Raw genomic sequence first — 16,699 nt, 5'->3', positions numbered from 1 at the left:
CAAGCGCACACACCCAATAGCAAAAAACCCTAAAAAAAAAAAAAAAAAAAAAAGGCAATATACTGGGACCTGCAGGTGGGTTGGTAGTTTGGCATTGAATACTTCCACATGGTCAACCATGGTTCAAGTCCCAGACCTGCTGGCTTGCATTCTCACTTCTCTCCGGTCAAATTAAGATAAATGAATAAATAAAACTAAATAAATAATTCTTAAAAAAAAGAAATATAGAGTTTTGCAGAATTTCTATTTCTTAAAACCTTGTCTCTATTGATTTTAGTTGGGAAACTTCCATCATGGATGAAAAACACACTGGACACTTGTGAATGTGTATTTCAGATCCAAAAAGGATGGAGAAATGGAGGAGAGGGGATTGCAGCATGACCATACCCAATTAGGGGTGCTTTCTCCCTCTTCCCATCTCTCTTTGGTGAGCACAGATACCCTCTGGCAAACTAAAAATAAAAAGAAAACAAAAGCTACAATTGAACCAGTCTTTTACATAGATGGACAAAAGTTCTTAAGGTAAAGGCATTATTCATCACTTTTGTGAGTGTTGTTTTTAGAATACCACATGCTCAAAAGATGTATTCCAAAAGACTGTCAAGCCCTCTCTTAGGGCTGGCTCAGAGTCATGGAGGTTATAAGGTCTGCATGGGGAGCCAGCTCCCCACATGGACAACTGTAGTTTTGAATCCCAGCAATGGTGGCTTGAAAAAAATGCCAGTGGGACCAGCAGATGGTGTAGTGATTACATCGCTGAACTCCTACATGGCCGATCATAGTTCAAGTCATGGAACTGGTGGCTTGAAAATCGTGCCAGGTGCATGTGTGTGCATGTGTGCCCAAGAGACTGGGAGGACAAGAGACTGTGATGTGGCCATCCCTCCCAGGGGATGATTTCTCACTTTCCCTCTCACTGTCTCTCTCTCCAACAAGTGCCTATACCCTAAGGCAAAAACCACTCTAACCAAAAAAAAAAAAAAAAATGCCCAGTGCACATGTGTGTAAAATCTTGACAGGTGAGAGAAATGGAGGAAAAATCACTGCAGTGTGATCATACCACACTGGGGAATACTTTCCCTATTTGGTGAGCACATGTACCCTCTTACAATTTAGAGAGAACTTACTTGAATATAGTCACAAACACTGTAGTTCTCCAACTCCAACGCCAGCCGTACCGAATGAAGCCTCGTGTGGCAGCACGATGTGCAGATTGCTAAAGTTAATAAAAAAGCTGTGAGGCTCCGAGATATCTTGATGCTTCTCTTATTCTAAGACAGTGTTAAAGGAATGTCAGCTACAGATTAGTCAGGTACACTTAGACAGACAGGAACAAAAGAAAATAACTAGAAATGTAATTCTTTTTGTTGTTGTTGTTGGGAGAGGTTTTTACTATAGGGCGCGTGCGCTCGCCAGACAGACACAGACAGAGAGACAGAAAGCGAGAAATCACCCCCCGGGGGGATGGTCACGCCGCAATCACTTCTCCATTCTCCTCTCGGGATCTTGGGCACGCACGCACACGCTCCTGGCGTGAGTTTTAAGTCACTGGGTCTGGAATGCGAACCGCGGTTGACTACATGGGAGTCCAGCGACATAGCCATTACGCTAACTGCTGGTTCCCTAGAAATGTAATTCTTTAAGGGTTGAGGCTTGAGCAAGAGTCCATGGGCATCCTATTCTATCAGGAGATGGAAAAGGAACTAAGAATTGCCAGTCTCAACCAAGCAATCCATAAATTACGTGTACAGTGAAAAGCAACAGAGGGACTTCAAAAAGCTCATGGAAAAGGAAATTAAAATACAAGTTTATTTTTATATAAAAGTCTAAAAATCTATGTGTAGTTTTTTTCGCAGTTTATGTGAACTTTCTGAAGACCTCTTGTATGTGGCAACTACTACGACAGATGTAAAACCAGTACTAGATATGCTTTTCGTATTCGAGAAAGCTTAGGGGAAAGAAAAAGTGGGCCAGCCAGTTGCACGGTGGTTAAGGTGGCTGGAACCCACATGGCTGACTGAGCTGTTTGAATCCTGGACCAGGTAATATGAAAACCACACTGGGCGCATGTGTGTGCCTAAGATCTTGAAAGGACAATGGGGAAGAGATTGCGGCATGGCCATCCCCTGCAAAAACAGGCAGTATCCTCTCACTTTCTCTCTGGGTCTTTCTGTCCAGCAAGTGCACATGCCCTCTAGTAAATTAAATTTAAAAAAAAGAAAAGCACAACAGAGTAAATACTACAGGGCATGAATTAAAGTAATACAGATGGGACCAACAGGTGGTGTATGGTTAAGTGGCTGGACTCTCACATGGCCAACAGTAGTTCAAGTCCCAGACCTGGTGGCTTGAAAATCACACCAGATGCATGTGCATGCGTGCCCAAAATCCTGAGAGAAGAATGGAAGAAAAGGGATTGCAACATGGTTATCCCCTCGGGGGGTGATTTCTCACTTTCCCTTTCTCTGTCTCTCCAACAAGTGTATGCACCCCAGGGCAAAAATCTAAAAAGAAAAATAAATTAAATAAGTAAATGTAGATATATAGGAAAAGAACAGAGGAAGAAAAAAAGAGTATTTACTGACCATCCTCTCTGTAAAAATGTGTTAACACTTTTTAATTACTTACCTCGTTCAATCTATCACATTATCTTTAAGAGAGTGTTTTAGTTTTAACGAAAGCTTAGGAAGAAGATTATAGCTAGTATCACTAGTCCAAAAGGAGTGAAGAAAGAACTGGAAGATGCGTTTTCTGTCCCCACCGTCCATTTTCACCATGGAGCAATTCTGGTAGAACAACAAAAGTAACGTCTAGATTTTTAAAGAAAGCCTGAGAGACTTCCTAAGTAGATCTTAACTACTGCGTGATCTTAGGCAAGTCAAAACTTCTGAGCAGTATTAGTATAAATTCGTGGATTTTAATGGGTAAAGAGAGACTGACACAGGCATGTACATAAATCACATTTCTTTACTCTGTCTGCTCAGGGCCTAGACGCAATGACACCCTGGTTGTAGTGAGCTTACACCCAGACCTTGCTTTCTAAATATCTTTCTCCATTAAAAGAAACTAGCTCCTTGGAAAAATGGCCAATTCCAGGGCTGGCATTGGAAACGTAAGAGATGAACCAGGACTATTCTGCTGTGCCAAAAAGTAAAGGCATTCTGTATGAAGAGGACAAAGAACTAGTGAGAAGGACTCCAGAGAAGGCCTCCAACTGCCCAAATCTAGGTCAACTGATATAAGTGAGTTAGAACTCTAACACTATGAAGTTACAAATGTGAATTATTGCTTTAGTATAAGCTGGTATACTCTCGGAGGCTTTATGAATGAGGTTAATATGTTATAGCAGAGCCTTGATGATTTAGCAGGGGATCAGAAATGTACTTCAGAAAGAAGATCCAGGCCAGCAGGTGGCGTGGTGGTTAAGGGCACTGGACTCCCACATGGCTAACCACGGTTCGAGTCCCGAACCTGGTGGCTTGCGTTCTCACTTTCTCTTTCTTACACACTCTTACTCTGTCCCTGTCTGATCAAACTAAAATAAATAAATAAATAAATAAGTTAAATAAAATAATTCTGGGGGGGGGGAGCCATAGTGGAGATCCTAAACATGCCAATTTTGAAAGTAAGAAAAGTGGTCTAACATGTCATGTGCAGGCACTGGGGTGTAAGTACATCCACTGTGAAGTACAGATATTTTTCCTTACTCTGACATCCCAAATCCCCCTAGCCCGGGACCTAACTGAATGACTAAGTGTAAAGTGAATTGCCAAGCTGGTGTGCCCCCAATACTATCAGGATACCAGTACATACCACAGCATCAAACCGGTTATGATACATTTCTGCTTGGCTCTGCTCAATGTAGCGTTGTTTAGCATGAATAAAAGCTGGTATTCCCCCATAGGCCCAGCCAATGATGCCTGCTGAAACTGCCGCCCTGTAGATATTCTGGAGTTCCTTTGAAGTTCTCTGCTGTTCACTAAAACAAAAAGGCCATGTTGTTTGGGATTAGCTGAGGGACACTGCTCCCCAAATGACACAATTATCAGAATAACGCCAAATGCTAACACCACATTTTCCATTATGGGTAGATGTGATTAAATGCTGTGATGTATCAAACAATGCAGTTATATTAAAAATAGCCTGAACTTCAGGGAAAACTAATCTATGCTGTTAAATGGTCCAGGTGGTGCCACAGGGCCAATCACAGGTTTGGATCCCTGGGAAACCATCTCAGCAACTTTTAACTACTGGAAAACACAGTGTAGTATGGTAATAACTCCATGAAAGGGAACACTTTTCACCGGTCACTAATAAAATAAAGAAATGAATGAATGAAATATTCTGAATTCTTACTAGATGAAATTAATTAAGTTATAAGGGTTATCATTTATTCTGAAATGTCTTTTAATTTTAAAACCCAGCTAATATTGCTTCTATAAAATGAGACAATCGCTAATTCCATATTTGGCAAAATTAAAAATTGACAATTCTCTCTACCCCTCTGCAATATCCATTTCTTTTTTTTGGCGAGGGAATGAAATCAGTAGTGAAATACCAAATTTGGGATCAACTGAAATAGGAAAAAGAACACTGGAGTGGACGCCTGCAGACATGGGTTCCAGGGCCAATTCTGTCACTATCTGGTTTGGCCCAACTCTTCTTATTTGTAAGTCAGGAGACTGATTACATGAAAACTATTATATATTTCCTACATACTTCTAAGAGCTCTTTCAATGAGTCTGAACCATTTAAAACTCCCTCAACCAACAGAACTCCAAATGGCAATGTTAGAATACAAACTTGTGGTGGGGGGGGGAGCAGGTGGCGTGGTGGTTAAGGGGCTGGACACTCCCACATGGCTGACTATGTTTCAAATCCTGAACCTGGTGGCTTGCTTTCTCACTTTCCCTCTCTCTGGTCAAATTAAAAATAAATAAATGAATAAATTTTAAAAAGAATACAAACGTGTGCATCGCAGTTCCCCGTCTCCCACCCCAACCTTAGGGACTTTTACTCTTTGACAAACAGCTCCCGGAGACGGTCCCATCCGGATTCCGGGTAATAGGGATTTGGGACGTAGGCAGGCAGCTTCTGATCCTCTGCAAGGGCCTCCGAATCAGCAGCAAGGACTCGGGGGAAAGGACTCAGTGCCCTGCAGAGGAAGCTCCGTGACGCTGGCGGCGGCACCTCCATACTGCTCCTCTCCCCTGCCGACACCTGGGCGCTCAGGCCCGCGAGGCCGGCTGCAGGCCTCGCGGGACAGGGCGAGGATAACTGCGCGAACGAGGGAGCCAGTAACCGCGAACTATGCTAGCGCTAATCCGCGGGCCGACCTGAGCCCCAGGACTCCATGTCCCTACCCAAACCCAGGGTCTTCCTCTGGAAGCCCTCGGAAACACGAGACAGGAAGTCCCGCCCCTTAGGGGTAAAGGACAGAGGGCGGGGCGGCGGCAGAGCCCGACCCGAAAACACTTCCGGCTGGAGGCAGGACCGGCCTCTGCATTGCCAGGCCGGCTCCCCGGAAGTGAGTTGGCTCTGAGTATCTCTAGCACACCCTTTGTCACATCTGTGCTTGAGAAGGGCACAGGCTTTAGTAATTTAGTGTATTTAAAATGCGAGAAGTCACAGAAATGAAAAAAGAAAATGGAAAGTGAAAACGTTCACTTTCTGTCCCCCGCCTCCGCATCCCTCCAGTTTGTCTGGGCTACATTCGAACCCTGTGGGTTCTGGTTTCCGGAAGTTCCAAGGCCCTGGGGATGGGTCTTCCGTGCTGGTTCTGCGAGAACGCCGAGCACTTCTGAAGAATGAGCTTTGCCGCAGCCATCACAAGGTGGATTTCACATCCCTTAGCTCATATGCTGCTGTTTCTTAGAAGACAGGGCGCTTTATGGAGTTGTGCCAGATGTTTGGTTGGTTGATAGTCCAGCAATAATTTCCTATTACTGCAGCCTCTGCTAACGTGTTTCCAGGTATAGTTGTCAAAGTGCCGGCATTTATTTTGAGTATTCTCAGGTTGGTTTGTGGAATGTCATTTAATCCTTGCGAGTTACCATTCTCATTCTTTTTTTTTTGGCCACTCCTTTTCTAGTTGTAATTCAGAACTGCTACACTCTTTAGTAGACTACAGTAAATAGAATTCTGGAATTTAATAGCTAGAAACCATAGATGAGGCCCGAAGAAGTGACTGACAGCCCCACAGATGTCTCTGAAAGATAAGAGTAGGTTCATAGCAATGGTTATGTTGTGTAATGTCCTATTTCTTGATGTCTCAGTGGATTAACTTTAGGGTCAGAGACTACATACACTCATCTTGTATCCCCAGGACCTAGCATAGTGTCTGGCATGTCAGGACCCCTCCCTCATGGCAGTATGCTGCTGCATATCTCAGTAGATAGGTGTGGGTACCAGGATAAAACCCCAAAGCCTGAAAGTCCAACAAAGTGGCTGTGCAGTCTGTCTAGCCAACATGTAGGAAACCTTAGATGCTTAAATAACCCCAGAGTCATTGTGGGATGAGGGAGAACTTGAAATGGGAAGAAGGGGTTGGGTGGGAGGAACAGATAATAACGAATCACTTGGGAACAGCAGGTGGCATGGTGGCCAAGGCACTGGACACACCCACGTGGCTGACCACGGTTGAGGTCACAGACCTGGTGGCTTGCTTTCTCACTGTCTCCTCTGGTCAAATTAAAGTAAAATGAATAAATAAAGTTAAATAAATATTTACCCCCAAAAAAATCACTTATATACAGCTGAAATTTCTCCAGGATCTACTAGCCTGCAGTAGAAATGAGGTCATTATTAACAGGCAACTTCTATTAACGCCCACCTGCTTTCTCCTTTGAGTAGTAAGACTCCTTTGTAAGGTTTCCTTTGCCACCTAGTACCTCAAGAAAAGACCAGTCCCGACTGCTCATGCTGTTGCTGCAATTATATGTCAGCTTTCTCAAACTATCTGTCACCTTTCCATATTTCCTACTTGTCCAAACTCTCAGGACTTACCTTCTTCTACCATTCAGGGAAACACTCTCCCTCCTCTAAGCCATAACGTGGTTATGGGATTTAGCTGGAGTACTGTTTCACGTGTAGCTCTTGCATCCTCAGACCTGTACTTCCCAGCAGAATTAACTGCCTCAGGGCAGAATTTCAGTCATCACCACATGGGCCTGGAACCACCATCCTCCCACGCTGAGCCCTTGCTGCTGAGATCTGCTCTCGTAGGACCCAAAGGCTTCTTCCCCCAAAGAGAATTTTCTCTCAGGGGTCAGTATTTTCTCTCCCAGGTTCACCAAATACTGACTTTACTAAATATCTTATGTAGTATAATATAGTTGTAATATATAACAGAATATTAGTTGTATTATGTATGATATAAACTGCTTCCACAGGTAGAGACAATGAATTTTGAAACTTCCAAGGACCACTTCATTTACCTGTCCTTTCTCCACAGTCTTCCATCTGTCCCCGCTAGGTGTTTCTTTCTTTCCTCGAAACTCCAAATCCATTGTCCTTAGGAATGACGGGTGTTCATATTGCCTGAATCACCTTCTGCCCATGCTGCCACGCACACTGTCTCTTATTGTATCAACCGAGAGCCCCCCTCCCCCAGGGCAGAGGTCTTGTGTCAAAAGTTTCCTTATTTCCTGTTTGTGTACAGCAGATACTCAAGAAATACTTGCTAAAGATTGATGGGTCATTTCTTATATCCCTCTTTCCTATCCACACTACATAACCTCTGGAAGCTGCAAGATTTCCCTAAGAGAAGACATCTTCCTTTAGATACATGTGAAGACAGGTTTCTGTGTATTTATGTGTGCTCTTGTTTGTAGTCCATCTAGGGGTAAAATATAAGAACTCTTTGGAACTGACCCAAATGAAGGGGTTACATTTTTTTCTCTTGGAACTGTTAGGCTGAACGATAGAACCTGGTAGTCTACCCTTCCAACCTCTATGAAATTTGTTTACATTCTCTAGGATACCTTCATGTCATTTCTAGAAAGTTCTTTTGCGGGACCAGCAGTTGGTGTAATGGCTATGTCGCTGGACTCCCATGTAATTGACCACAGTTCCAGTCCCGGATCAAGTGGCTTAAATTCACACTGGGCTTGTGTGTGTGTGTGCCCAAGATCCCGAGAGGAGAATGGAGGAGAAGGGATTGTGGCGTGCCCATCCCCTCTTGAGGGGTGATTTCTGGCTTTCTGTTTCTCTGTCTCTGTCTTTCTGGTGAGCGTACGCACCCTAAAGCAAAAATCTCTCCAATAAAAAAAATGAGTAAATCAAAAAACAAAACAACAAAACTATAGGCAGTATCTGTTTTTTTTTTTTTTTTTGGAGAGGTTTTCGCTATAGGGCGTGTGTGCTCGCCAGACAGACAGAGAGAGACATAGAGACAGAAAGCGAGAAATCACCCCTCAGGGGGGATGGTCACGCCACAATCCCTTCTCCTCCATTCTCCTCTTGGGATCTTGGGCACGCACACACACGCGCCCGGCGTGAGTTTTAAGCCTCTGAGTCCGGGATGCAAACCGTGGTCGACTACGTGGGAGTCCAGCTACATAGCCATTACGCTAACTGCTGGTTCCCGGCAGTATCTGTTCTTGACAATTGGGGAAATCTGACATGATTCAGTAGAATAACGTGGGACACTGATATCACACAGATGATACTGCCAAAACAAAGAAAGGAGAAGCATTACTTCTATTATTTAAATATTCTGCTTCATTCAAATAAATTATTTTTTTTCCTTAAAGAAAAGTATGGCCATTAGCGTTTTGAGAAGGAAATGGAGAGGTTAGGATTGCACTCGTATTAATGACAACAAAAACCTTCAAAAGTTGTGGGAATACAAATTGTTTTCAAAAACATAACATTTTACATACTATTACACACCATCTTCATTCCATTGACACTGAGGTAAACAGATAAACAAGTATAAAACCTGAATACATTTACTGGATTTAAAGACAAAGATTCCCTTATTAACTCTTCACAATACAGGTAAGTATTTGCATAGATCCAGTTCGGACAGCCTTATTCAATTCCCCTTGAAGCTATTGGCGAGTCAATCTGTAAACAGGATGGAGTTAAGTCCAGTGTCTCTATTTACCCATCCACTCACAGTCCTTCAGTATTTCCTCATGTGTGGTACTGTGCTGGACAGTGGAGACACCAATAGGAGTAAAACATGATTCCTGTTCATAAATAAACGCAGAGCAGTAGGTGAAACAGCCAAGTAGCCACAGTGCAGTGTGATGCCATGTAACACCAGCATGAGCAAAGTTACGGTAGCTCCTACCTGCCTCAAGGAAAGAAAAGACTTGGAGAGAAAGTGATGTCTGAGCTACAACTTGAAACAAAACGGGAAACATTCCCAGGAAAATGAAGCCTCAGCTCCTAATCTAATGGACAGCAAATTGTGTTCCTATTTTAGTGAGAAGAAAAAGAGAGTAATAAATGCAGAGTTGATATGTAGACAAAGCAAGGGTTAATAAAGAGGGTCCAAGGTGAGCCTAACGTAAGGACAAAAGCAAACGTGTTCAGGTTAAGGGCCCAGGAATAAGACCCTGAGATCAACTTTTACAACAGAGAAAACAGGTTCTGGACCCGTTCTGGTGCCACCTCCAGCAGTCACCTGTGGCTGATGCTCTGCGTTCCTGACAAATGACTAGCCACCCACCCAAATTCAGACCAAAGCTTTCAGAGTCTATCCATACCCTCCCTTACAACTGAGACTGTAAGAAGTAGACCCTTCCCACCAAAAGGCACGAGCCTGTGAACCCGCTAGAGTCTCAGGGTGTTCTTGCCAGAGCTCAATGACAAACATAATAAACATGCTTATGTTCACGTTTCTCTCTGGTAAATTCTTTTAGCACCTGCACACTGGCCCTACTGTCCCACTACACAACTGCAGTTATATTAGTAGATCCTCATAGTGACAAAAACCACAGTACTACTCATAAATCTGGACTGCCTGTCACTAGACTACAGCACCTAAGGACACAGTCCCTGTGAATAGCTAGTACTCAAAAAACAAATATACCTCCTTTGTCCATGCAATGATCTTCTCATGAATGTTCAGCTCCTCTAAGAAAGTCCTTGGGAAAAAAAAAGGGGGTCAGCAGGTGGTGTGATAGTTAAGGTGCTGGACACTCCCACATGACCAACCACGGTTCGAGTCCTGGACCTGGGATCTTGCTTTCTCACTTTCCCTTTTTTTCTCTGTGTGTTTCTCTATGGTCAAATTGAAAATAAATAAGTAAAAATACATATATTAAAAAAAAAAAGTCAGTGGTCTGACTTATCTTTTGAAAAAAAGTCCTTGGAGTTAAAATTTTGTAGGACTGGCTTCACAGCCTGGTGGTTAAGGGAGCAGAATCCAATTCCCAACTCAGCAGCTTAAAAACATGCCAGGTGCCTGTGTGTGCATCCCAAAATACTGACAGGATGGAGAATTGGAGAAGAGATTGTAGTACAACTACACCCCATTGGGAGATGCTTTCTTCCTCTCCTTATTTCTCCCTGCTGAATGCACATGCGTTATGGCAACTTAAAAAAAAAATTTTTTTTGGAAGGAAGCTAAAAAAGCCAGATACCAAATATATGTCTCACAAGTGAAATAAAATCTCTGATTTCATGTGACTGAGTCCCACACCTATTAATTTTGAAACCATTCTACACCAAAGAGTTCTAAAGAGGCAAAGGAAGAGAGTTGATTTCTCTGCAGAGAGGTTGGCCTAAGAGACAAAGAGGTTCTAAGTCATCAGACCACAGGGTTTCAATCTAAACTGTTTTCATTTTTGACTAGGTAGGGAGAATACCCTGAGAGATTAAACTACTACCCGAGTGTCTTTTTCAAAAAGGGAACAAAGACAAGACAGGATCCAATATGGATTTGTGCTAAGACAGATATCTCCTCTATAATTAAGTATTCAAGTTGAATGCCCTAAACTACCAACTTAGCGACATGTCCAAGGCTGGCTCTGTGGCAGTTACGCACTGTGCATCAGAAGCCATGACTGACTACGGTCTGAATTCTGTCCCTGAAGGCTTGAAAAATATGTGTGTGCATGTGTGCACCCAAAATCCTGATGGGAAAGAGAAATGGAGGAAATAGGGTTGCAGCAGGACCATGTCTTGTTGGTGGGATGCTTTTTCTCTGGTGAACACATGTGTATTCTGACCATTACAGACAAATTACTAATATGTTCACAAATGAAGATTCCTTGTGGTCCCTGTGAGACACGGAGAACATGGATGATGCCTGCTGCTGCGAATTTAAGGAAAAACATTAAAGATGTGCAAAGGGTAAGGAAGAGTTGCTGTTTCATGCACAGTTTCTTTCTTTTTCTTTTTTTTTTAAAAGCGTTGTTCTCTAAATGTATTAAGAGGTTTTTGTCTTTTTTTTTTTCCCCTTTACAAAGACAAAAAGAAGGGCATAAAGGCACGAAAGGGGAAGATGAACTCTAATTGCAGTAATTACTTCTACAACTGGCCCCTATCTAGGTGGCATTATAGAAGCCTCCTGAGTATTGAAGTTTACACTTTTATAAAACAGAATTTTTACATCATCACATGGCACAGCCAATGCTTCCTTAGACCCTCCAGGACATGATATCCAAGTATTTTTCGCAAACCTTAAAGTTTTCCACATTAAAATAAAGCAACCGAAATCAAGCCTAGAGTAACTTCAGAACTGCAGTGATAAGTTGTACAAGTTCCAAATGATGAATTTTCTGCTCCACGTAATGGGACAAAGAGCATCGTCACATAAACAGAATCAATTTCACGGTGATGGACGTAATGCATGTGGATGGTCAGAGGCACATGCTGTGATCGGTCCTCAGAAATGAAAGGTAGAACCGAGTCCCAAATCCATTATCTCATGGTTCCTAGTCCTTCTTCAGCCAGAGTTGAGTTGCTTCATCTCCGTGTATTAGACACATTTTGGCTCTTTCTCAAGAGTTGCTCTGGGTGCAGCATGAAAAGGAAAACCAGATATTTGGCTTGATACAAGATAGTCAGGTGATGCCACGCTTATGGTAAGCGTGATATCTGAGATCTGTGGCCATAGGGAAGACCATGGTCCCTGTGATGACAACTAGAGTTCAGTTTTCAAAATTTTGGGAGTGATCTGATCATAGCCCTTCCTTCTCGTCACATTGTAAGACAGGAATTTAGAGTATTCCGTCAAGAGGCTCTCCCAGTAACAGGTGATATCATCCATCTGCAAGTGATTCATAATAAACTGGCTTCCCCTACAGACAAGATTAACAACATTATTTTAAAGCACAGAATTTAAAAATAATAATAATGTCCTACATTTGAGTGGCTAAACACTATTTAGAGCACTTTACATATTTTAGCTCGTTTAATCCTCAGAACCAACCCTAGAGTCATGATTCCACAGACATGCACTTAACAACAGAACTTAACATTTACTTCCATAAAAACAAATATAAACAGTCAACGCTTACCGAAAGTACTTGTTTATCTTAAAGATTTCAGTTTACTTCTATAAAGCTTGCAAATGTGTGTGCATGTGTTTTTTCTCTAGGACAGTTTTAATTCTGAATTATCTCTGTTTAATGAGGATGAGATTATAGATATTGCCATGGCAACAATGTTCAGATAACTTTTGCTAAGGCAAAAGAGGGATGATAAAGTAAAATGGAAAAGGGAAAATGAACAGAACTTACCTTTCAGCGATTTCTCGAGCTACATCATCATTTGCTTTTACAAACTGCAACAGTTCCCTAAAATGAAAAGAATTATTAGACTCTAAAATGTAGACCAAAATCATTAGTACCAAGTTAGAAAGACTATAGACTGAAATCTGTGGTTGGTCTCTAGACATGTGTACCATATGGATCATTTCCTAAAAGCAATAATAACAAGATCCTCACAGGAACAAAATAAGGCTATACACAGGTTATAAAGGTGGCTTATTGTAGATTCTGGACGGGCTTGTGAAAATAAAAAAAGACTCAATAATACACATAAAAAAATCAAGAGTGGGGACCAGCAGTTAGCGTAATGGCTATGTCACTAGACTCCCATGTAGTTGACCACGGTTCGAATCTCAGACCTGGTGGCTTAAACTCACACTGGGCGTGTGAGTACGTACTCAAGATCCCGAGAGGAGAATGGAGGAGAAGAGATTGTGGCGTGGCCATACCCTCTGGGGGGTGATCTCTCACTTTTTGTCTCTCTGTCTTTCTTTTTTTGGGGGAGAGGTTTTTTGCTATAGGGCGCGTGCGCTCGCCAGACAGACAGAGAGAGACAGAGAGACAGAAAGCGAGAAATCACCCCCCAGGGGGGATGGTCACGCCGCAATCCCTTCTCCTCCATCCTCCTCTCGGGATCTTGGGCACGCATGCACACGCGCCCAGCGTGAGTTTTAAGCCACTGGGTCCGGGACATGAACCACGATCGACTACGTGGGAGTCCAGTGACATAGCCATTACGCTAACTGCTGGTTCCCTGTCTCTGTCTTTCTGGTGAGCGCGTGCGCCCTATGGCAAAAACCTCTCCTAAATAAATAAATAAATAAAAATTAAGAGTGGAAAAAAATTTCCATCCTGTCTTTAAACTCTGGTTTCAGTCCCCAGAAGAAGGGAACTGGGCTCACACTTCAGGCCCCTCTCCATTCCTCTTTCTAGCTCCTCCCATCATGAGGGGAAACTGACCTAAGCTTCACTAGGATTGATTCCCATGCTGTGCCTGACACTTCCTTTGACAATGTAACAAGACAGACTATCTTGGGTCAGCTCTGTGGCACTTTGGTGATGCACTGCTCAGGAAAAATCAGAACCCATATCTAAACCAAGGTTCCAGTTCCTGGTCTGGTCAGTCTGAAGCATTCTGGGTACATGTGTGAATGCCCAAGATCTAATGGGCTGGAGGAAGGGGAGAGCATGGTGTGACTAGACCCTGTGGAGGATGGTCATCTCTCTCATGTGCATATGAGCTCACTCTGATGAATACAGAAACATAAAAATTTTTAAAGTATTGAATATCCCTATCTTTGGTCTTTAAGAAATTAGTTTCTTTTTCAATGCATACTGTCTAAATGTTACATTTGAAACCAGCATTAAAACACTTTTTCAAATTAAATTCCAATTACAGTCTACTTGCATAATAATGCAACAATATATAGCAAACCAAGTAAGAGAATGCAAAGTTTTCAATGGAAAAAATCATCAGGAATGAATGCCTTAAGAAGCTGGACTTAGGGGACCAGCAAGTGGCGTGGTGGTTAAAGTGGTGGACACTCCCACATGGCCAACCACGGTTCGAGTTTTGGATATGGTGCCTTCGTTTGTCTCTGTCCCTCTCTCTCTCTCTTTGTGTGTGTGTGTGTGTGTGTCATCTCTGGTCAAATGGAAATAAATGAATGAACAAATAAAATTAAATAATAATTTAAAAAAAAAAAGCCGGACTTAGAAGCAGACTGTAAGAGTCCTTAGAAGCTGCACTGGGGAAGAGCTGCTTACTGGACATTGGATAGATCGGTCTTGACTGGGATATAGTGAACCCATGGCTTCAGCTGGGGATAGAAGAATTCCAGCCACTCGTCACCAACATGGAAAACGAGGGAACCACACAGGAAGAGGTGTTTGAACCGAAAACTTGCAGCGACACCCCGAAAGTTAAACAGGTACCTGAGGGGAAAAAAGAGAAAACATATTTGTTATATTACTAAATACGACCTTTATTTTCTTATTCTTTCCTCCTCTTCTCTTGGTTTAATTCCTCTCCCTTTCTCATTTCTAGATTTCAGGGACACATGAATATGTTTCTGTGGGGTTTCCATAAATTCCTTGTTTCTCCAGGGCTAGGGCTACAGGTTGCTCTGAAAATATTGGGGTAAAGGAAAAAAAGAGAATGTTGTCTCCTGACAGAGCTAGATAAGGTCTGGAGCTATGGCATCATTGGAAAATTCATGATGTATTTTTTCTATGCAAAAATGTGTTGTCACTTTTCTGACAACTCAGTAGGTGCTAGGTAAAGAGAATGCAAGATACAGATGGAAGTGACAGCCTATTGTAGGTTTGGGGCATATGTGGCAGTCTTCGAAGAGTTCACGGAAAATGTATATTATGAAAAAACTAAGGGGCCAGCCAGTGCCATGGTGGTTAAAGCAACTGGATCCAACATAGCTGACTGTGCGATTCGAGTGCCAGACTCAGTGGCTTGAAAAATACACTGTGTGTGTTGGGAACCAGCAGTTAGCGTAATGGCTATGTCGCTGGACTCCCATGTAGTCAACTGCGGTTCGCGTCCCGGACCCGGTAGCTTAAAACTCACACCGGGCGCGTGTGCGTGTGTGCCCAAGATCCCAAGAGGAGAATGGAGGAGAAGGGATTGCGGCATGACCATCCCCCCTGGGGGGTGATTTCTTGCTTTCTGTCTCTATGTCTCTCTCTCTGTGTGTGCGTGCGCACACACCCTATAGCGAAAACCTCTCAAAAAACAAAAAACAAACAAAAACACCGTGTGTGTGCATGCGCGTCTGTGTGCACACACATGTGCCCAAGATCCCAAAAGGAGAAATGGAGGGGAAGGGATTGTAGCATGACCATCCTCCATGGAAGATGCTTTTTCACTTTTAGTTTCTCTCCAGAGTGCATGTGACTTATAGCAAATTATTTAAAAAAAAAAAAAAAGCAAAAAGGAAAGAAAAATTATACATAGATTTCAATTATTTTTGCACCCAAATGAACTCATATTGTAATTCCATTTTCCACAACTTTTTGAAGTTTCTTGTATTGGAGAAAATACAGAAATGTTCACCAATGATACATCACAAATCAAAAGCAGGAAAACTAGACAGATTCACAAGCTGTTTAGGCCTGCTATCTCTTAGCCATGGCCCCTAGAGCCTTGCTTTTCCTCTAGTGTGCCCCGTCTGATCAAAGGCATCCCTTTGTTCCTTGGACATCACTTTCTTCTCCTCAAGTCTGGAGAGAACAGGGACCAGCAGATGGTGTAATGGTTATGTCACTGGACTCCCACATAGTTGACTGCGGTTCGAGTCTCGGACTCTGTGGCTTAAAACTCATGCTGGGCACGTGTGCGTGCGTGCCCAAGATCCCAAGAGGAGAATGGAAGAGAAGGGATTGCAGTATGGCCATCCCCCCTCGGGGGTGATTTCTCACTTTCTGTCTTCCTGTCTCTCTCTATCCTTCTGGACAGTGCATGAATCCTATAGTAAAAAAATCTCTTAAAAAAAAAAAAAGGAGAGGAAAACAATACAAACCTATGCAATTTTCAAGAAATGCTGCCCCATAAAAAGTTATCTTAGAAAAGAACATTTTCTGCTTGGCTTTTCTCTCATGCATACAGACCTGTTTCCAGACAGAGTTGCTTTGACCTTTAGTTTCCACTGTGCATGTAACCAACAATCACATCTCTGAATTCCACTGCCCTCCCCCAGACATGTTTTTTTTTTTTTTTTGGAGAGTTTTTTTTTGCTATAGGGTGCGTGCGCACCGCCAGACAGACAGAGACAGAAAGCGAGAAATCACCCCCCAGAGGGGATGGTCACACCGCAATCCCTTCTCCTCCATTCTCCTCTTGGGATCTTGGGCACGCACGCACATGCGCCCGGCGTGAGTTTTAAGCCACCGGGTCTGGGACGCGAACCACGGTCAACTATGTGGGAGTCCAGCGACATGGCCATTACGCTAACTGCTGG

General features: G+C 42.9%; 2 protein-coding genes across 4 annotated transcripts in view; both read right to left on the bottom strand.

Annotated features, from left to right (window-relative positions):
* TIMMDC1 (translocase of inner mitochondrial membrane domain containing 1) overlaps positions 1-5,411 on the bottom strand; it is a 28,747-nt gene extending 23,336 nt beyond the window's left edge. For all 3 annotated transcript variants that reach the window (XM_006167635.3, XM_014583860.2, XM_027767927.1), the window contains exons 1-3: positions 5,018-5,411; positions 3,814-3,979; positions 1,128-1,216 (exon numbers count right to left, since the gene is read on the bottom strand). In XM_006167635.3, coding sequence (XP_006167697.1) covers positions 1,128-1,216; positions 3,814-3,979; positions 5,018-5,196 — 434 coding nt within the window. In that variant the 5' untranslated portion in view covers positions 5,197-5,411. The remainder of the gene's footprint in view (positions 1-1,127; positions 1,217-3,813; positions 3,980-5,017) is intronic.
* A 5,304-nt stretch (positions 5,412-10,715) lies between these two features.
* The window catches only part of POGLUT1 (protein O-glucosyltransferase 1), a gene marked incomplete in the record, with an annotated part of 33,486 nt that continues 27,502 nt past the window's right edge, over positions 10,716-16,699 (bottom strand). Inside the window, 3 exon segments of the mRNA XM_014583859.2 lie at positions 10,716-12,257; positions 12,699-12,755; positions 14,496-14,663. Coding sequence (XP_014439345.1) covers positions 12,101-12,257; positions 12,699-12,755; positions 14,496-14,663 — 382 coding nt within the window.

The sequence above is a fragment of the Tupaia chinensis genome, unplaced genomic scaffold, assembly GCF_000334495.1.
Source record: "Tupaia chinensis unplaced genomic scaffold, TupChi_1.0 Scaffold144909_1, whole genome shotgun sequence".
Taxonomy (NCBI): domain Eukaryota; kingdom Metazoa; phylum Chordata; class Mammalia; order Scandentia; family Tupaiidae; genus Tupaia; species Tupaia belangeri.
The sequence above is the reverse complement of the archived record's forward strand: the minus strand, read 5'-3'. Positions and strand labels throughout refer to the sequence as shown.